This window comes from Amblyomma americanum, chromosome 11, assembly GCF_052857255.1.
Source record: "Amblyomma americanum isolate KBUSLIRL-KWMA chromosome 11, ASM5285725v1, whole genome shotgun sequence".
Lineage (NCBI taxonomy): Eukaryota > Metazoa > Arthropoda > Arachnida > Ixodida > Ixodidae > Amblyomma > Amblyomma americanum.
The window spans coordinates 3388655-3410873 of NC_135507.1; the positions used below are offsets into that span (position 1 = coordinate 3388655).

The 22219-nt window shown below is 48.8% G+C and overlaps 1 protein-coding gene across 2 annotated transcripts in view; it reads right to left on the minus strand.

The window, feature by feature from the left end:
• Window positions 1-10459, minus strand: part of LOC144109960 (vitellogenin-1-like) — a 28427-nt gene extending 17968 nt beyond the window's left edge. For both annotated transcript variants that reach the window (XM_077642742.1, XM_077642741.1), the window contains exons 1-8: window positions 10385-10459; window positions 8756-8779; window positions 7109-7431; window positions 6298-6426; window positions 5232-5507; window positions 2589-3085; window positions 1863-2031; window positions 259-537 (exon numbers count right to left, since the gene is read on the minus strand). In XM_077642742.1, coding sequence (XP_077498868.1) covers window positions 259-537; window positions 1863-2031; window positions 2589-3085; window positions 5232-5507; window positions 6298-6426; window positions 7109-7431; window positions 8756-8779; window positions 10385-10424 — 1737 coding nt within the window. In that variant the 5' untranslated portion in view covers window positions 10425-10459. The remainder of the gene's footprint in view (window positions 1-258; window positions 538-1862; window positions 2032-2588; window positions 3086-5231; window positions 5508-6297; window positions 6427-7108; window positions 7432-8755; window positions 8780-10384) is intronic.
• Window positions 10460-22219: the final 11760 nt, after the last annotated feature.

Consider the following 22219-nt stretch of genomic DNA (forward strand, 5'->3'; position numbering starts at 1 on the left):
AATGTGAAAAGGCAACGCGGGGGACTTTCGATTTTCACACAGTCGGGCGACTGCGCAAGACATCATTCAGTTGGGTGGGCATCTTCGCCCGTAACTCGCACTCTTTTGTATGATGGATGGACGTAACAGCGCTGCCTGTAAGCAATAGTTAGTCCCAAGTGGTCAAATGCTTCTTACAGTGGTTCAAACGCTCGGTGCAGTGTCCCTATGTCAAGATGTGATCCTGTGAAGCGTGGCCGGTGCAGCAGTACTACTTACCTTGACGTACTCGTAGAGGTCAGTAACGGTGCATTTCTTCTCTTCGGGCAGCACCAGCCTCTGGACGGGCTCGTAGGGCAGCTTGTGCTTGGGCAGAGTCTCGTCGTAGCGGCTCTTGATCTTGGGGATGCGGCGCCAGCTGGCCTTGTAGTAAGACACGGGCAGAGAGTGGTAGAGAACCTTGGTGGGGCAAGCCTTGTTCAGGGCCTCGCCGAGGGCGTCACACACGGCGACCTTGACGAAGGGCTCGAGGGAGACCTCGGTGGACTTGCAGAGGTCCTGCGCAGAAGGACGCGATGCGACGAGTCAGTGTTGTTGAGATCACGCCAAGAAAGCAGCACAGCTGGTGTAGGTTAGCTCGCTAGCAGACATTAGTGACACGGTGGAAAGAGCTCGTTTCAATTCGCATTATCCTCGAAGGTGGTATGGCGCCCTCATAGGGCCCTAACGCCACACGTGTAATACCGCGCCTGTGGCATACCAGGCCTTCAGTCCAACGCCAGTCGGAATTGTAGCGATTCTGTGGAAGCACTGCGTGCCACGATGTCTTTTCGACTGACTGCCACTTGAAGTCAAGTTTTATGCACGTACACGTACGAGCAATAGAAAATGAATAATTTAATTCGAGTGGAAGAAATTTGCTTTTACTTTAGCACCGAACGTGAAAACTGTTATCGGTATTATGCGTCAAATGGAAAACTGTTTAGAATACAATAAAGTATGCCGCTCACTCATACTCTGGAAATAATCTTTTATTCAATATTACTGAAGTGTTCTGTTCCATATTTCTTCGACATCCACCTGGTCATGTTCTCTTGCATTTTCTCTTTACAGTCCAAGTCAAGAGGCTACAACAAATTATTAGGGCAAGTGCATCGACATTCTGAGCTATAACTATAGAGGATACAAAAAAAGCAGTTGGCAACAATGGGCTATGGTCTGCGACGACCTGCATTACTCCGCTGAACAATCACAACAGTAAAGAAATCAGCCTTTTGATGTTTGACTATATCAAACAAGCGAGAGGCGTCAAAACCCTGAGCTTGTAATTTCGCCTGGTAGTTAGCTTTTTGCTTAGGTAACAAGAAATGATTTAACAGAGGGCTATTTTTGTCACGAAGGAATTCAGTGTGGTGGTATCTGCACACGTAACTGTACCAGACTATGGAGAACATTTTCTTCGTATTGATCGCGGGGAAAATCGCTCTCGAGAGCTTACAGGCTGTCTTGGCTCTTTTCAAGATACTTTGGGACATCGTGGCCTTTTCCCAGCAAGGTCCTTGTCATTTAGCATTCGTCCACCGGTGTCACTAAAGGGCAGTACGATATTCGCCCAGTTGCTAGAGTGTGGCGGAGCCATGATACTTTAACGTGCCGAAAGGGGTCAACGAGGAATTTTTTCGGCTACTGAATCTAGTTTACAACGATAGCTGCATACGAGTTTTCTTCCCAAAGTAAACGGAGCCGATGCCTTCGTGTGTTGTCACCGAAAACTTCAGCGTTGAGCTGCTACCAATAGGCAGCCTTGCCCACTTGGGTTTGATCAGTATCAACAATCCGGTGATGTCGAGCCACGTCTCAGAAGTTCAAGTAAAGACACTTACCAGGAGCAGCTCAACAGTATCCTTGTCGACGTAGGACTTGAACACAGACAGGTCACGGAAAAGGCGAGAGGATTCGTAGCGGGTCAGAAGCTGCTCCTTGACGAGGTAGACGGCCACTTCGACGGCAGACTTGCTTCCAGCCTTGCCGAGGAGGTCGACGTACAGGGCCCTGGAAGAACAGGCGAATTTTGACGAGTTCCTTATCTGAGAGGCTCCTCTGCACACTCGTCTATATATGCCATGAACAAGGGAGTAATTATAAGCGTCCGCCCAAGTACAGCCATACGGCTACAAAGGAAAGCTGCGCAGCCTTCACAGAAACCTCATGTCCGAATAAAAATTCGTCCTAGACCAGGGTGCGAACTCGAGACCATCGCCTGTCTCGGGAAGTCGCTGTACCACCTGAGCTAACCAGGACGGCTAGCAGATGGTAGGGCGAGAGCGAATTGGTCAACAACTCGAATTGGGAATGGTGTTAGACCAGTATGCCACAAATTAATGAGCTGTAACTAGCCTACGCACTGGCGTAGCCAGAAAACTGTTCTCTAGAAGAACTGCTCTGCGTCTAGACGTTGGGAGAGTGTGAGATAAGTGAAATCTGGAGTGTTTACGCCAGGCGTTGACCACATTTTCGTGAGGGTGGCTTCAGCGCGCGTCATCACCGTCGTCTTCGCTATGGCCTCGAAGTCGCGCCTACATCGCCCCAACGAGCGAAGGCGTCCGTACCTGAGGACCTGCTCCTTGGGCTCCAGCTCGTAGGTCTTGGACTGCAGAGCCTGAGGCAGAGCCTGCTTCAGCTGCTCGGTGTTGAGAAGTGACACCATGTGCACCAACTTGAGCACGAGCGCGGGGGTCTTCTTGACCTCAGTGTCGAGCTCGAGGTTCACAAGCTCTTCGGCGACCTGCTCGAGGACCTGGACGAAGACTTCGGGCTTGACCTGATCCACGGTGCCGACCAGGACGCTGTATACGGGCAGGTCGAGGTATTGGGTGGCTTCGGGAAGCTCCAGCTGGAGCGAGGTGTGCTCTTCGCCTTGGAAGGCGGTGGGGTTCACAGGCGGGGCCTCAAGACTGGCCAGCTCGAGCTGGAGACGGGTGCGCACAACGACTTCGCCGGCATTGAGCACGGGCAGCACGGCCAGACTGTCGAAGAGGGCGCTCTCCAGAAGGCTCTCGCTGACGTTGTAGTAAGAGACCTCGTGAGCGGTGACCACGGAGTCGACCTGGGCAAGAGGGGAGACAGGCAGAAAGGTAAATGCTGAAGTTTGCGTCACCAATAATCGACAGGCCAAAGGACCCTGTGGATGCCTGCAGCTGCAGGGGATTTGAAACGCAGGCAGCAGAATGCGCTGCATTCTAATTACTTATTCGTAGCTATGTCTTCATTTTTAGGCTGTGCCAGAACACCGTCCATCGAATGCAGTATTCCCATATTTATAAACTGCCACAACGCTTTCTAAACCACTTTTCTGACGAAAACGCTTTGAAACGAAGAAGCTGTGTTTATGGCTTAATTGACACTCTGAGCGGTGTTTATGGCTTTATTTATTTATTTATTTATTTAACAATACTGTTAACCCTCAAGCGAGGGTCCTTACAGGGAGGGTATGAAAACTTCGTAGAAAATAGAATTATTCACAATCACTAAATACATCAGCAGAAGACAGTACATTCGTTCAAGCATCAAATAGCACTTTCAAGCAGATGGTCATCCAGAGATCGCTCAAATTCATGCAGATCATTCTGTTCTACAACACTCATTGGCAAGTCATTCCACATTTCAATTACATGGGGGAAGAAGGAATTTCTGAAAGCTTCACTATGGGCGTAGTACGGCTGCATTATCCGACTATGATTTGTTCTAGAACTCCGTTTGCCTGGCGCTTGTATGTATGTTTCCTTTTGAATGTTTACCTGTCCTTGGAGCATCTGGAATAGTAGCTTTAGGCGATTTTTTTCTCTACGTATTTCTAATGAATCCAGGTTACAGGAAGAAAGCATATCTGTAACTGAGTCTGTCCTTCGATATCGGCAGCAAATGAAGCGTACTGCGTACCTCTGAACTCTTTCTAATTGTTTCTTTAAATAATTCTGTTTAGGGCTCCATACTACTGACGCATACTCAAGGATTGGCCTCACAAAAGCTTTATATGCAATTAGTCTTACATCTCGTGTAGCATTCTCCAATTTTTTTCTCAAAAAACATAACCTCTGGTGTGCTTTAGAGCACACCTCTTCTATATGTGTGCCCCAATTTAAATTTTGTGTTATTGTCATTCCTAGATACTTAAACTGAGTTACGTTTACCAAACACTTGTCACCAATGAAATATGGGAACGAAAGAAGAGATTTCTTCGTTGTAATGTGCATGTACGTTGATTTCGAATAATTTATTTCCATGTTCCATTTTTTGCACCATTCGCTTAATGCCTGTAAAGAGTTGTTAATTCTAAGCTGGTCTTCCGTGTTTCTAACTGTGGAATAAATTAAACAGTCATCTGCGAATAGCTTCAGTCGTACATTTGGCTCCATGACAGCAGAGATATTAATATACACCAAAAATAACAACGGTCCCAGAACAGAACCCTGTGGAACTCCTGAAAGAACTGCTAGTGAGGCGGACACATGACAATGGGCATTCTGTGCTGTCTTGATATTCTAGGGTGCAGCCTTCAGAGTCTGGCCTGCGTGTGCCAGGATTGATCTTTGGAGATCTCTTTGAGTGTGGTCTTCTCTGTTAGTCTTAGTACTTTTTCACCTGAAGCGATTTTAGTTTGAGCTAACAAGATCTTTTTCTACGCCAAATTCTGCCCAAAAGTAATGACATTAAACCCGTGTTTTAGTTCGAATTGTTGAAAGTACTGTGCCGATTAAGGTATGTATAAACGCATCTGAAGAATTCACCACTTTCAAGCCCTGCATTTTGTTCGGTATTTTCTGACTGCTTTGTATGAAACGGAGCGGCAGTGCAATTGTGCTTTATCATCTCAACGCCGTCAAAGAACTTGCTCGGTACTCGACCGCTGCTGGACTGAAGAACCGCCCATAGACTCACTGCAGATTTTCTGTGTTTTCCATTGCCCAACCATAGACATGACACCCCTGACTTTTCTGGTTTCTCCACCTCCGCTGCTTTTATTCCACTCTCTATGTGCAGGATAGCATACCGGACCTGTTAATCCTTCTCCGCCTGTCCTTTCTTCTATATCTAGAGTTCCTCCTTGCCTTACGCCAAATATGACGTTCAAGGCCATAATCTTGGTCTTCAAAGTGATGCTGTTTGTCTTAGCGATGGCGTCATTATAGGCTCATCACTACGTAGTGTGACATCATATTACAGTGTGACGTCACGGTGCTCCGCATACTCACCGGCCTGAGACCCTCGAGGCATCCAGTGAGGGGCTTGGACTCGTAGGCGGAAGTGTCCTCCTGGTATCCGGGAAGGAAGTTGTCGGGCAGGTGCTTGGAGCAGACTCCGTAGTAGCCGGTGCGCAGGGCGTCGTCAACGCTGTGCACGGGGCGGGTGACCTTGCAGTCGTCCAGGTACTTGGTCTTGGTCACGTTGTACACCTTGCCCTCGGTGTAGAGGTTCTTGGTCAGGGAGTGCACCTCGTAGGTGACGCGGCAGTAGCCGCTCACACCATCCTGGGGAAAGAAAGGCGGAAGCCGCCACGGTTTTACTGAGAAGCCTTTGGTTTGATGTCAGACGAAACACTCGCAGCTTTGATGCGCACGCTATATGAGTTACAAATTCCAAGCGTAAGCACAAGGATAATAGTGATTATGAGTTTAACCACGACTCTAAATATGAATATTATTATGCTAGTATATATGCGGGCCCAATCATCAAACCATCGAGTCTAGCCATTGCTCCAGTGATAGTGAGCTCATAATCGCGATTATTGAGTTCTGGATAACTAGGAGGAGGAGGAGGAACTTTAATGGAACAGGAGAAGTCTGCCGAGTTGTCGGCCTGGCATGCTACTCCCTGGACAACTAGCTAACACAGTGCTGCCTATGGGCAGCTTGACTGCACTGGTCGGCTCCAAAAGGTGGTAAAGCTTGCTACGCGTAAACAAATGTGCACGAGCTTAAACAATCAGACACAGCCACGACTGATATCAATATCTGTTTTTATTTTCTTCGTCAAAGCGACCTTGCCGTCATTCGAAGAGGAAGCTTTGCAAGTCTCTGCGCGCCTCTGTTAATCCGCTAGGAATTATTTTATATCCCAACCTGCCAAAGCTGCAGTTATGTGCAAATGAAACGCAGCTTATTATCTACACGCTGGAGCTTCTTGCCGACTAATTTTACTTTCTTGTTTTCCGGTCATGGCTTCTTAGCAGAACATGTTTCCGCGCCTTTGTCAGCGGGTGTACAGGCTTATTGAATCCAGATTCTTATTTTCCAGCAAGCGACACCGGAGTCCACTTACTTCGTAGTACGAGGCGACGGTGGGCACCTCCTGGGGAGTCTCAACCTGGTTCTGCAGAAGGGTCAACAGCGCCTTGTACACGTTGTGGGCCCAGGTGGGAACCTCGGGGCTGACTTCGTACTTCACAACCTGTGGAAAAAGGGGCGAGCATGTGTGCTTTTCTGCCGTCGGGCTTCGAAGGGGCGGCAAGTATCGGTGATGGGTCATTGAGTCGTAAAGGAAGGGATGAAATGCACATTTACATACGTGTGAAACGAGCGAAATGGTGCCTCATGTAGTTATTAATGAACAAAGTTTTCCATAATTTGGACACGCAGAGGAAAGGAATCTTTAGTCGATTTTGAAAGGAACTAGAGGGACGAATTTTTAAAAATTCGAACGATTTTAACGAAGGGATGCCTCAGCGGCAGTGACATAGCTGTCTACACACGTGAAAGCCGGTTTGAGAACATTCATGTCGGCGTAAAGGCGAGAAGAATCGGTACAGAGTGAGCTCTAACCTTGCGATGCGTTGGGACCTTCACGTAAATCCTTCTAGGGAGAGAAAAGCGTTGGTTGGCGAGCACATTGCCCTAGGGGCTCGCCGTTCCCGCACGGTTCACACAGCTTTACTACACGGATAACTTTAACATTACAGCGTTCTCGTCATTTTAACGCGATATCGTTAAGGGCCCCGTGTCGCAGAGAAGCCGGTGTCGTCTTCGGCGTCCGCGTCGACGAAAACTCCGCGAAAAATTCCCAGAGAAGCAATCAAGGCGTTCTTCATTTGAGCACAAGAGTAATAACATAATGGTGCGGCTCGATAGCTCACCTTGCCGGCGCTGAAGACGAACCTGACCGGGTAGCGGAACTGCTGCGAGTAGTCGACCGCGAAGGTCTCGTTCAGCAGCGGCACCGACTCGTTCAGCGAGAGGGCGGTCAGGTTGTCCAGATCGCCGTACAGCTGCTCGTGCTTCACCACCGAGAAGTTGAGGAAGCGGGCCTCGTACTGGTCCTGTCCGACCGGGTAGAGAGCCAGGTCTCCCGCGTACTGGAGTCCCGCACCCTCGGTCACCGTCAGTTCGGGGCTCTTCAGGGACACCGTGGCGCGAACCTTGTACACCACGCCGCTCGGGTAAGCCGATGGCACCGGGTCTGCGTGCCGAGAGTCGAATGTCCAGACTACCTGTGTGGCTAGCTGTGACTTAAAGCGGCCTGCGAAGTCTGTACAAGCATGTCGCGGATTCTGCCCAAGTATTTGTTGCCCTTTGTCTTGGGCCTCCTGGACATGCACAGTTACTGTGCGCTCCCGTTAAGCCTTAAGCTGCAGCCCACGCTCGATCACGGCCGTGTGTCTGTGCGACCGGCGACTTAACGTGGCCTGCATGCGGTCTATACAGACGCTTAAGCGCATCGTCAATCAGGTACACATATTTGCTACGCTGTGATGGAGTCCGGAGCGAATGGTGCTGTACCCAACCACCTCTAGGATTCTGGGCGTTTGCAGCTCTTCTGGACTCGTGCTAAACCTAACGCACAATGTACGCGTGACGGTGATCTTGTTTCTGTGTGGCCTGCCTACTTAATGCGGTCGGGTTCTGCATGGTCTACAGTTGCAGAGCAGATCGCCAATACAGACCATGCATGCGAAGCCTGTGCGCTGCTTGGAGCCAGCGTTTATTAACAGGGCCGCTTCGGGGAATTCTGAATGTGCGTGGTCGTTATTGGCCCACCCTAAGCCTAAAGCCATGGCGTGTGCGTGAATGAGGTCCGACATCTCTGTCGTCTGGTGTGCGTACGGCATCTGAACTCCACAGCTCGGTGGTGGCCAGATGAATTTTTACGCGATCATATCTGCAGCCAGCAAGACGGGCGTGCCAATCACTCTTTCTCGCTTTCGCTTATGACTGTGCCTGAACTATCTTATTTTCTGCTGCTCACAACCATGTAAAGAGATGCCACCTGCATCCTCATAGTGCTGATCTGAATATGGTGTTTTTTTGGCTGCAGATGGCGCGCAGTTTAACTGCATTATCTGTGGCCCATAACTTTCAAAGTTTACGCTGTGGGCGTCGGCTTCGCCCTGAATCAGATGCTTGGCAACGCTTACACAAGTGAGATTGGCGCAGTTCAAGCACAGGAAGTAGGCGCAGATTGAGACTGAAATATGTGGAAGAGTTGTGGTTGCAGAGTCATAGCCAGTTGTTGGGCGAGTTGGTGCTGACGATGATCCATAACAGCGCGACAGACGGGACAAAGACGGGACAAAGCGCTGTGTGTTGTGTCTCCTCTTCTTTGTCCCGTCTGTCGCGCTGATATGGATCATTGCAGAGTCATGCAAGATTACGATTATACTCATTATTTCTGTCTGTTTAGTGTGGTGCTAGGCTCCTTCAGGCTTCTTGGGGTAGTATACTGTGTTCCTAAGCATATTGCAGGTTGTGCTGAAGAGTTGTTTTACTGGAATTGCAGTACTCACCGAAGAGGACGCCATTGGCCGCGGCTGTGGAAGGAATAGGAAAGAGGACGAAATAAAGTTACTCATTTGACAAAACAAATCGGCATGTGACGCGGAAGCTACTACAGAGAACAATGACGGTGTTTCCATCTTCTCTGTTTCCCAAGTAGCGGCTAAGAAGATCGAGTCGAAGCAATGATTGGCTGTAGAGGTTTGAACCAATACAACATAAAATCCCATCCTGATACGGGCGTGTAAACCGCAACTTATATCATTTTTTTTCTGCGTTTCAATTGCATATTTCCGGAGACTGCATGGCTGCAAGTGAACATGATTCAGCTCTCATTACATTTTTTTTCTTGTTGTTCTTCACAGCATGAGAAATTAGCACTGTAAATTCTTTCACTGGGTATACTGCCTGATAGGACAGTGAAGAAGCCCTGAGTAGCACGACATTATTGAGCAATGAAGGTGTTCGTTCTTGCCAGACTAAATGTAATCTGCACCGATTTCTGTTATCTTGTTGAATAACTTTCGTCAAAGCCCGTGAGCACTTTACGGCTAGTGTATACTTACACCTGAGCCTACAATGTTTCTCTGCATTTCAGAAGAGCAACCCTCATTTTTCTCTTAGCAGCATCGCAGAGTATGCGACAAAATCTCAGTGGGCCGCATTTTCACTACTTATAAAGCATCGGTGTTCTCATGGATAATTTCACAACAAATACATTGCAGCTTTCTGCGAGCGCAACTGGCACCTCGAGGTAATCATTCCTGTTTTCGCACTAAGTGGCTGTTTTGTTTTATACTGTCGTCATTAAAGAAATTAGCGTACTTCGAAGTGAACTAAAGACTTCGTATGTTGTTAATACTTCGGAGGCCAAGCCTCAGGCGCCTCTGTGGCTTGCTTAAGCGCACTGAATGATTGCGAGACGCCGAAAGTTACACACAAGCCTTCGCGACGATGGTTAGCTCGTAACGCGAATTTATTTCTGGCACAGCTAAGAAGTTACTCTCACAAACATCTCAGCAACAGTTACTTTTTATTCGAAATGTGCACCAGCATAGTAAACCGGCAACGTTATCTAATTACCGTTTGCCACTCAGCCACTTAGCAGTGGCTGAGACGTTCATCCTTAACTAATAAACCTTTCATCCATTACAGGATTCACTTAGCTTCTCCTTACGGCGCGTCTATCTAAAACAGAATATGCATGAAATGCGATCCTGCTCATGCCCTCTACCACTCAGTTAAGTAAGTAGCACCGGCTCATCTACCACGGCGCCTTTTGTTCTCCCACATTAGTTACTCATGTTTAATACGCCGACGTTTGCCGTGCAAGCTCGAAAGAAGCGAGGAAGTGAGGAGTTTCAGCGTAGAGGCATGCCCTGTACTATGCCTCATCTGCGAGACTATACCGTACTTGGTTAGGGTCTCCGCGGCTAACGCCGACTGTCATTAGTCCTGTGTGGCGCACCACTTAGAGCTGCACTAGGAAATTAGACCTAGCTCAAGGTACCAATCCATGCCTGAAGCCAGCAAAGCTACTCTTGCTACTCCGGACTACTCCAAGTCCAAGGCCGGCCTCGGGCGAGCGGTCCTCTCCGAAGGCACATCCGGGCCCAAGAAGCGCCGAGCGGGTAGCTCACCTGCAAGCAGCAGCAGCGGGAGGCCGAAGAGGACACGCATCCTTGGGTCGAACACCGAGCGTGCTGCCCGGTGCCGGCCACGGCGGCCGGTTATATAGCATCGCGGAGCCCGCTGCTGATACAGGGCTGACGCCGCGGCTGCTCAGCTCAGCAGCCGAGATTAACGGAGCCGAACCGCTCTGCTGTGCCGATTCGTGCCCCTTGCATGGCGGATGGGGCGCCGACCGGGCTCGGATTCGCTCATCGGCAGCAGCAGGCCCTTCTGAAACGCGTTGGTGTCCCAGGCGAAGAGTCCGTCTCTCCAAAGGTCTCCGCTGATCACGATTTTATTTTGATTTAATCGCGATATCAGATAATTTCCATCATCTTACGGCCCTCTGCCGGCAGTTACCGCGTTCAAATGATACAACGGACGAATTGGCTTTCAGGCTGATTGACTGGTAATCAGATCAGGAGGGATGAACGCCTCAGTCATCTACGTTCTAATCCATTGGTTTGATCCAGGCCGCTTGATAAGTTATTTTTTACGTGCAGTATTCTTTGCTGTCTCCTCACTAGGACCTGGCGGTGCTGTGGAAGCTTGACAGCTGGTGATCGTGATCAGCGGAAACCTCCATAGGCGTCTGAATCTTTGGTCGCTTGATGATATCCTGGTGACTTCTGCGATATTGGTAGCCAGGAGGGTGACAGCCAAGGCGCCGCGACTTGCGGCCAGTCGCAGCTAATCGTGGCCAATCGCGGCCTATGATTTGCTGGCCCACCTGCGCTTTCCAGACCTCTACGAGGATTAGCGACAGCACACAGCATTAGGCCATGCAAATGAAATGACCGAGGCAAAGTGTGCAAACTTGTCCCCTGTGTCGGTGTTGTGCCTTTGATTTGTGTCGTGCGCAAATCACAGTATGGTTTCTTCTTTCGTTCGCTAGCGGCTATCCGCGCGCCATTAAAAAGCCTTTCTGTTGTCTCCAACCATTTCGATGGTCGATATGCTTCCACTCATCCCCCCGTCGTCATTCTCTCTTCAACCGTTCGAAAAATACCTTTCAACGCTTATCAGTTTTTACTTATAACCGATGTATAACTCGTTGCACTGCGAAATTACCCCGAGTGGTCCTTCATTAACTCATAACTTCATTAAACCATCAGGAAATAAAAAAATAGCAGACGGTTTAACAATACCGTGCAGTTACGCTAATTACGATGGGCACTTTAGGCCTTTACGTGCTGTGAATGCGAAAGCATCCTTTGACCTAAAGACCCTTACGCTAAATGCCTTAACTATAAAGGTCTTTTACCTAAAGGCTATTATCATAAAGGCCTTTACCGGAAGGAATTTACCATGAAGGCCTTTACCCGAAAGGCATTTTACCTAAAGGTTTTACCCTGAAGGCTACACCCAGCCTCACACAAGTGAAGGCCCTCCAGCTGTGGACACCTGGCAGGTAGATCGCCCACAAACCGGTGGGCCTCCTGCCACAATCAGGCTTCAGGGACGAATACGTATACGAATTCCCGAAATCGGAACATGCACCTAGTGGTGTTACCGCACTACTAAGCCACTAACCCCTGGCTTGTTAGTAATAACATGCGTTTAAATGATATTATTCTGTTGTACTTTTCTTCATCTTCGCATCCCCACCGCACACCCGCCCGCCTCATAAGCGCTATATATCCGATTTCTACAACCCTTCTGCATATTGGTGTCTCTCTGCTATGGCTTTTGTTGCACGTTATGACAGGTAATTATGTCGAGATGACGCATCACATTTTGTGCCTTCGTGCCAGTTTTGAATATGCGACGTTATGTGCATGCGTTCTCGCGAAGCCTCTTTCATTTCTTACGGGGTAGGTCCTAATTTTCCCCTTAGCTCTTGACCGCCCTACCATATGCTAGCCACCCCGGCTTGTTCATATGGTAGAGCGAATGCTCTGATGAGGTGGCTATTCCGGGTTTGAACCCCTGACCAGGTCGAATTTTTCAACTAGGAAGTCTCCTTACAAGCCGTATTACTTTCCTTTGAGGCGTATGGCTGCGCCTGGGTGGATGCCAACGAGCAATTACTCCCTTATTACAAATCTACTCCACCTTTTTGAAGCTTCCCCTAAACGTTGAACCACCACAGCAATATACTTCAGGTATATGCGGGTGTTATCGACGACAACGTGAGAGTTTATTTTTTATTCCATATTAACTTCAATTAAAGGAACTTATCCTGGATTTTTTAAGAAATGATGCTTTTCGTTCTTTGCAAAGCTGAACCGATTACTCGGCGCTAAGGAAAATAAAAATGGGGTGAAAGAAATACCTGGTTTCTCGACAGCTTGTAAGATCTGAGCAAAGTACGGGTTTATCGGTACGTGCTCTGGCCAAAATCAAACAATAAAGCCACTTCAACCTTCTTGCTATTTGTTTTTTCTTTCTAACCTGATAGGTGCGTGTTTGACCAACCGCGCAATAGGTTTCGTATCTTAGGATTTAATCTAATATTTGATCACAGCGTCATAATAGCAGCTTAATTCGATCGAGCTTTCACTGCGATCTCCTTAAAAGGAATAAAAGATCGCCTCCCTCTGACGCGGATATTGTGCAGCACTACTTCAGTTATACGCTTCTCTACGAGCTGCTGCATTCAACCACTTGAACTCTTGAATGTCATTAACGCGATAGCGTTAATGAATGCTACCATTTTGCAGAAAATCCGACGTCGGCGTTTTGAGCGAAAAATCCCCGGGGAAGCAACGTTGGTGGCTCAGCAAGGTCACGTGTCTTTGTGGAGTCATCACAACCTGCCCACTGGATCGTGGGCAAACTAACCACCGTGGCAGGTAACAGTTAAATTAATGACTGGTCGGGAGGGGTTGCTCGCACAAGCCATACCGGTGGCAGCACCTGCCATCGCAGGAGTGGCGCATAGCTTAACCGTTGCACAACTACGCCAGGAGTTCTGTGAAGGCTCCCAGGGATCTATGGATGTAAAGCCGAGAATGACCAATTGTACACATATGGACGTTAACCCATTGACACTATCGCGTCCTACCCTTAAGGCGGAGCTTGAATGTTCCCACTTATTATTGTTGCAATGGTGTACAATCGGCCTTCCTACAAGAACCTTAAAGCAAGCCTTGTTTCTTCATGCAGCGTTAATTATCCAAGATATCTCTCAGCTTGCTTGACCAGGATGTTCGTCCGTTCTGCTGGCATGGTTCTCATAGCTTGTTTCACTTCATCACTCCACATCGCCGTTGGAAGAAAGGTGTTTTGCAATTTGCCTTGTTCTTAGCAGAAAAGTTAGCCGACGACTCAGCACGCGCAGTGAAATGTGATAAATTAGCTGCACGAGAATAAACGTTGTGGACGTTGCCTATTTCACTGCGCGATTCATGGAAGAAAATTAATACTGAAACTATGACGGGTTGAATGGGCTGTCTTCTAGCTGGCGCTGATGGAAGGAGCTCCAAACAAGTGACCCCCGCTCACCGTTAAAAAGATAGTTTGATTTGGTTTGGTTTGGTTTGGTTTATCTGGTTTACCGTCCCAAAGCGGCTCAGGCTATAAGGAGTGGAGGGAGGGCTCCCTAGGGAGGGCGTAGTGGAGGGCTCCTCAAGATTTCGACCACCTGGTATTCTTTAGCGCGCACTGACAACGCACGGCACGCGGGCTTCTGGCATTTCGCCTCCGTCGAAATGCGACCGCTGCGGCCCGGATCAAACCCGTATCTTTCGGGTCATCAGCCGAGCGCCATAACAACTTATTTTTATTATCAAAAATGCACCCCATTGGTTTTCAACGGCAGTCTTAACTGTTCGGTGCGAGCGCAAGTCAAATTTAAACTCAAGATTTTGCAACGCATCACAAGGTTAGGCCATTCCCATCTATATGGCCATAACATTATGTTACAATATTTCGCAGTTGCCTACAATTAAAAGCGATGCCCAAAATAGTTGGGCTTGGTAGCATGCTGTTTGAAAAACGTTGCAGTCAACTCGCAGAACTTTGGCATATAGTAAAAAATTACATCAAGTAGATACGCGTTCATTTTGATGGGCGGTAATTAGCCGTGAGTAAACGGCGCCTTTCTCAGTATTGGCCAACGGAACTGCATTAGTGTGATGATGATCAAGGCAGCAATGTGGGCTAGTTGGTTGTACATTTGGTGTGAATAACGCGCTACACACTAACAAAACGGCAGCTGGAACGGGGGACACAGGACAAGTGTCCCCCGTTCCAGTTGTCGTTTTTGTTAGTGTGTAGCGCGTTATTCACACCAAGTGGTGATGATGATGATGTCCTCAGACTGAATGGCACGTACCCATTTTAACTCGATACGCGTTCGTGTTCGTTCTCTTTACCTGTTTACCTCTTTCATCGCTGTAATCATCCATTTTCATGCGGCATAGTTCAGAAGCCCACCTAGTAAATTGAAGATTGTTTTTTGGAGAAAGGAAATGGCGCAGTATCTGTCTCACATATTGACGGACACCCGAACCGCGCCGTAAGGGAAGGGATAAAGGAGGGACTAAGAGAAGAAAGAAAGAGGTGCCGTAGTGGAGGGCTCCGGAATAATTTCGATCACCTGGGGATCTTTAACGTGCACTGACATCGCACAGCACACGGGGGCCTTAGCGTTTCACCTCCATCGGAACGCGGCCGCCGCGGTCGGGTTCGAACCCGGGAACACCGGATCAGTAGCCGAGCGCCCCAACCACTGAGCCACCGCGGCGGGTAAGCCCACCTTGTCCGAGATATTTACCGAGTCTTTCCTTTCTTCATAATCTAACCTGACCTGACCTAGCCCTCTTGTAGAAAGTTGGCTAGCAGACTTAGGCACGCCACCCCCCCCCCCCCCCCCCCCAACCCTTGTTCACTTCGTTTTGCGCCAACTTAACCTGGTGGTTCTCGCAATGAACATAGACACTGCGGGATCTTAGTCGCCTGAAAACCAGGGCTGGTATTCCTCCTCCCAAGAGGTCTGCTGCACTTGAACAGTGAAGGTTGCAGGAGCAGCAGCAGCGGTCTGCTGGGGTTAGAAAACGCTGCCGCTTCGGGGTTATCTCTATTTACCCGAGAGGCTGGCTGCCGGGCAGGGAAACCGCAATGCAAGGTCCTTGAACGCGAACTGAGGGGCGAGCAGAAACGTTGCTTTTAGACGCTCCGCGGGGCAGGCCAGCTTTTTGCAGGCGATATGGATACGGCTGGTTATCAATGCAATCGAACGCTTCTTATCTGTGGAGTAGCCAGATCGCAGCCGACTTGCAGCTCAGCACGACATTACGTGGAATGACGTGAATGCAGTTTAGGGACAGCGCAGCGAGCTTTGGAAAGGAAACTGACTGCCCTGACGTTGAGACACAGGAAGACAGCAGAGTAGGTTTGGGGACAAACACGAGTTATTGATGTTCGAGCAGGAATCATTAAGTGGAAATACGCGTGGGCAAGGCATATGATATGGACAGCAGATGGCCCATGGCCTTTTCGGTGATGGAGTGGATCTCAGAGGTGGGATCGGAATACGTAACAGGAGGCGGTAGAGTCAGGTGGGCGGATGAGATTAGGAAGCTTGTTGAGAGAGGCTGCCGAAGCTGGCGCAGGACGAGGTCAATTGGAGGTCAATGGGATCCTCTCTCCTCCAGTGTACGTAGTTAGTCTGATGATGATGAATAGCTTATGGAATCTGAGAATCGAACCAGCGTGCTCAATTTTAAATCCGCGTGTATAGGCGAAAACGAAGCAAAGAATACTGTGAAGAACATTCCAGCGTTTTTGCCCCCCCCCCCCCTCTTCCCCTGTCGTTCCAGCGCTGAGCTAAACCGAAAACTCTACCGCTTTATTTTCTTCATTGCTCACAGACTGCAGATCTGGATCACGTGCCCGCAAATGGCAAATTACCATTCACCACCAGGTGAGCACGTCACTGCTTCGTTCTGATTGGTCAGAAGATGCTTACGCGTTTCCGGAGTGGTGACGTCATCGAGTTTTTGGTTACGCTTGCCACCGATGGCAAACTCTGCTTAAGCGTCATGATACAGTTGCTTAACGTGAAGTTGACTGATTATTGCTTATAGGGGTTTAACGTCTCAAAGCGACTCAGGCTATGAGGGACGCCTTAGTGAAGAGCTCCAAAAACTTCGGCCACCTGGGGTTCTTTGACGTGCACTGAAATCGCACAGTACACGGGCATCTATCATTTCGTCTCCATCGAAATTGGACCATCGCGGCCAGAATCTAACCCGCATCTTTCGCGTCAGTAGCCAAGCGCCATAACCACTCAGCCACCGCTGGGGCATAACGCAAAGTGGAATCGTTGTTACAAAAGTTTTCTGACACTGATCTATTACGTGAAGTATAAAGTTGTTTCATTTCATTTCATTTATTTTTTTCCCTTAAAGGCCCGAAGGCATTACGTAAGGGGGGTGCAAAATCAAGGTCAAAACAGAGAAAGAATAAATTGATGAAAGAGAACAATTACAAAAAAACAGTATGTAACAGTTAAATGATCTTGTGGCGTGTATACAATGCAAAGTGGAATGCACGGGATCAAAACAGGAAAAAAAATATATATGCAACACTCAATCAATACAAGAGAAAAATACAGTGCAAAAGGCAAGACAAAAAATATAAGTAACAATAAACAGCTGTTCAAAGTGCCGTGGTGAATATAGCAGGAACTTTTTGCCCTCATGAAAAGATTCGAGGGTTATATTGTGAGCCGAACATGATAAGTTGTGTTTACTTGATATGTAGAGGAACGACAGCTGGTATCTATAAACTGACATCAAACTAGCTCATCAAACCAAATGTCTATATTGGACGCGGCAGGCTGCCCCTGCGCTATCCGAACGGCCGTAAGTGAAACCGTGCACCAGAAGTCGAAAGGAAAAGCGCTCAAAAAGGCTCAAAACAATGCTATAGTTAAAACCTGTTTCGGTACCTTGCATGCACAAGATCGCGTACAGCCTGAAGAAACTGGCCAACAGGTATGCAGTACCGATGGTGTTCTCAGCACCAAAGAGGTTAGGCCAGCTGTGCTCTCGCGAGGCAAAGCATAAAGGAAGAAAAAGTGGTTGTGGCAAGAAGCATGAGAAGCTATTTATAAAATGCGCGACAGGAATGGTTTACGCAATGCCACTGACGTGTGGAAAGGCCTACGTAGGCCAGACAGGGCGCTGCATTAATGATCGCGCAGGGGAGTATGAGCATTCATTAGGAGATAAAGATGGCAGTACAAACTTGTCTGAACACTGCAGAAATTGCAAACGTCTTCCACGCCTTCAGGAGATAAAGATTCTTGTCAGGGGCAGTAGTGCCATTGCATGTTAAATTTTGGAAGCATTTTTTTATAAAGAACGATAACAACTGCGTCAGTGATGCGTCAGTGGGCCTGTGCAAAAACGAAGTAGCATTTTTGAATTCTGTCTTTCGGGGTACGTATGATGAGCGCGCACGTGTATCTTTGCCTGTCGTGAGAGAACCTTGCGCACATGCGCTGACTTTCTATATTTAGGGCTTCAGCCCTTGTATAAATCAGCTGATATTTTTGGTTCGTCCTGTGTGTGTGTATGTGTGTGGTGTTTTTAACGCAATTTTACCAAGGCTTCTACATTCGGTGCATTCCATTAATTTCCAGAGGCTGCCGGAAACTGGAAGCTATCTGAAGCGCAGGAAGCTTTTTAAAGTTAAGATTTTTCAGCGATGAAGAAAGATTCGACCATGATAGGCACCACGCAGGGCGTCTCGGTACTCTCTAGCTTTCTCGGAACTGCTGTTTTAAAACATCCCCTTTGAGTTAACGCGGTGTTCGTTACTGGAGGCCAACCGATGACACGTCCTGATGTCCAGGAAAGCTGGACATATGAGCTGGCGAACAATTATTAGCGAAGCGATCGCCGGCGCAGCAGCTAATAACGTGTTCAGCTGCGTAGGAGTACACAAACCACACGGTGGATCCTGTCCCCTTTGTTTTGCATTTTTCATCATCACACCATCATCATCATCATCAAAATCCTAGCTGGGCCTATTTCAAGACAAAGACCTGTATCGACTGCTCCAAACTGTTCTTGCTTTCTACCTGCCGTGGCAGCATTATTTGCGACTTTTTGTAGCCTCGTGCTACGTTTGTTTACCCTGGTAATCCACCAATTATGCTGGTAACCATCGAATATTTTTTCTTCACATTACGTGCCCCCGCGCACATTTCCATTTAAAATATCTCTATTGCTCATTAAATCGCGTTTGCTTTGTTCACTACTGGACAGCATACAGCCCCGAGTAGTTTGAGTTTAAGCGATATTTACAGCATCTTTCTACCTCCGGTGGCGTCTTTGCCGCGTATATTGTGACTCAATCTCCGCGTCGTCTTACCGGCCAAGCCTTCCGTTCGCCCTTACTACTCGCCACAGCGCTGGTTCAACGCCCCGTAAGAACCGTTGTTCGCCGCGGGCGAAGCGAGCGGCTGAGGGCAGCTTGAATTTCGCCAGCCTCCTTTTTCTGCCTTTTCTTTTCTCTCCACTTTCGAGGCCGTATCTCACCGAGAGAGAACGACGTGCGATGGGCGATAACACTAGGCGGGGAGACTTGCACGCGCGAGCGCTATAGATGCTCACTGCAAATGACGTGCGGTAAGACGTCAGAGTAACGACTAAAAATATATAGACCGCAAATTAAAAGATACAAGCATAAAGACGAGAGCAGACACATGAGCGCTTACTTCCAACTGACGTTTATTGATAGGAACAGTTACTTATGCTGAAAAAAAAAACAAAAAAGATATGAGACATACGGGCCTTAACTTCGAAAATTGCAATTCAGCTTTTGTCAGTGCAACCGAGGGCGCACTGACACGGGAATCTTGCAGCATGGCTATATCGGCAGCCTCTACTATCTCCCGCACTATCTGGTCAGAGTGCCTATACACCACAGAACAGCTAGTAAGATCTGATTCGCACGCCATTTCGATGCCGGTATCTTCGTCTTCTTTGCATCGACGATGCAGCGCCAGATTTCCGGTGCCCGTTTCGTGGGTTCTAAAGTTGTGTTCTACCAGTGTTTAGAGCGCTCGGCTACTGATCCGGAGTACCCGGGTACGAACCCGACAGCGGCGGCCGCGTTTCGATGTAGGCGGAACGCAGAGGCGCCCGTGTGCTGTGCGATACAGCACGTGGGTTACAAAACGTTACAGACGCCAAGCCGCGTCTAGTTGCCCGATAGACCGCAGCTTTCGCTCTCTAACCAAGTTCAGCAGTTAAACCGCAGCTAATTTTTGTAGCGAAAGCTACACTGGGCTACCAGTCGAGCATTTCGCGGTGGCTGGGAGAGGAAAGTTGTGCGCACGCGCCGTTACCATGGCAACCGGAAAGGAGCAGCAGGTGCGGCGTGCGCTTCGCCGTCGCCCGCTCCACCGTCGGAGCCGCGCGTGACGTCACGCGGATGAGCAGCTGTGCGCATGCGCCGATACCATGGTAACCAGAGAGACCCCACAGGTGCGCCGCGCGCTTCGTCGCCGCTTCGCCGCACGCCACTCTATCTCCCGAACCGCGCGTCGCATGTGCAGCATTGCGTATAAAAGGCGAAGATGTAATGGGCGGCTGTATCACACCGTTTGACATGCATGCAGAGGAGAGTCCAGCCGCTGCTAAACGGTGGTATAGACAAGAGAAGATTAACTCTTCCAATCCTGAGGTTGTCGCCTGGCACTTGGCCACTCAGCAATGAGAGAATGAGCGTAAGAAGGAGAAGAGAGCAACGGAGACGCCAAATGTAGATGCCAGACTGCCGAGCGTAATAGACGGCGCATAGCCGCCGAGGTGGAGCCCAATGTCTCTCATTGTTAAACATACGGTGACCACAAGCTCGGCGGGGGAAACGTACCTCTCGCTGCGTATATATCCTGGCATAGCCGAGCTATAAGCCACTGCCAATTTTTTCTTTCATTGCCACCTTCTCCCTTCCCTTTCGGCGCCGGTTGAAGTGTCCACTGAGAAGTGAGACTGCAGCTGCTGCGCCTTTCAAACAATATACGAGTGATAGTTTTTTGTATCGTTTTATTTGTATGTAGTTTACATTGTCGCCCTACCCCTATCCTTTCTTGCTATCGCTCCCCACTTTCGTTCTCTTTCCCTGTCCTTTACCTGTGCTTCTTTCACGCTGGCCGCAGCCCAGGTGCTTCGGGTTTCGATGGCAGATGCCGCGGCTAGCAACAGGTTTTCCTTTCTTTGTTATTTCATTAATAAGGGATTCCTTATAAAAATGTGATAGTTTCTGTGTGCAAAAAAAGGAAAAATTAGTTGTGGGGAAGGAAAGGCGCAGTAACTGCCTCAATTCGAGGTGGACACCTGAACAGCGCCGTGAGAATGGAGGGAAGGGGAAGTGTACGAAGAAATGAGAGAGAAAAAGAGAGACGGAAATTAGTAGAGGGCTCGCGAATAATTTCGGCCACGAGATCTTTAACGTGCACGTGCACTGACATCGCACAGCACACGGGCGCATTTGGCGCCGAGGCCGGGTTCGAACCTGCGTACTCCGACTCAGTAGCCGAGAGCCTTGACACGTGAGCCACCGCGGCGGTTGTTGAGAGGTTCACGGAGATTTGAGACAGCTACTGCTGTCTTCCCTTTCTTCAAATCATTTTTTTTTTCATTTAACGCCAAAACCATTTATTTTCCTGCAACTGTCGCGGTGATGTAATTGTGAATGTCACACAGTTTGGGAATGTCAAGAAAACCCAGACTTGGACAGGAGTCCCGATCCGACTCATGAGCGCTGGAAGGCAACCCTTCAAGCCAGAGTACCCGCGACCAGAAATCGTTGGTTGAGAGGGGCCGGATTGTGATGGCGACCAATGGGTTCTCCTACTGAACCCAACCAGTATTTGTGCTTTTAATAAATGATTTTCCTCTTCCTCCTCGCGGTTTAGTCAGTTTGGGGCGTCCACCAAGAAGCGAGACAGTTACTGCGCCGTTTCCTACGCTCAAAAAGCCCTAATTCAGTCAGGCGCGGCTGTCGTGACCGTCGGAACAACTCGAGCGAAGAGCAGCAAGTCCCGACCAGCGAGCCGCGCAGTCTCTTCACTCGACGTGCGAGCCGACGTGTGCATGCGATCGTGTTGTTTGCCGGCAGCCAAGGAGCCCCTCTCGTTTTTTGCGCTTGTGTTTTCGACGGGCCGCCGCGGTCGGTAAAGGTCCGTGGCAGCACGCTAGACCGTATCGGCTTCTTGTGGAGGCAGCTGACGCGGCCTGCTTTCCGGACGGCCCATATCGCGCTGAGGAGAGGCAAGATTACGACGCACGCACTGTCCTTGTCCTTTCCTTCTTTCTTCCTTCTTTCATTCTTTTTGTTCCAACCACCCAGCAGGCGGTGACCGTCCAACCAAGTCATTGGCTCCTCAGTCAAAGAAGACCAATTGGACATCCATTCATCCATCCATTCATTCATTAATTCATTCATTCATTCATTTCGAGGAAGCTGTTTGGCTCACATCTGCATCCGTAACAGTATACTGAACATGGAAACTAACCGGTTCTGTGTTGCTTCCAAATGTTTTTTCGTCTGTTCCGATTGTTCTTTATTTTTTTTACTGGACTGGAGAGGAGCGCTTGGCTGACTAAGGATAGTAACACACATCTTGAGAGAGGTTCGGTATCGAATATTGCTCACGCATCGTTTTGGAGGCTAGATTTTCACAGCAATTTTTCAATATGGGGATTTCTTTCGAGGTAAACTGCGGTACAGTTGATAACGATAATGATAATTGGTTTTGGGGGGGAAATGAAATGGCGCAGTATCTGTCTCATATATCATTGGACACCTGAACCGCGCCGTAAGGGAAGGGTAAAGGAGGG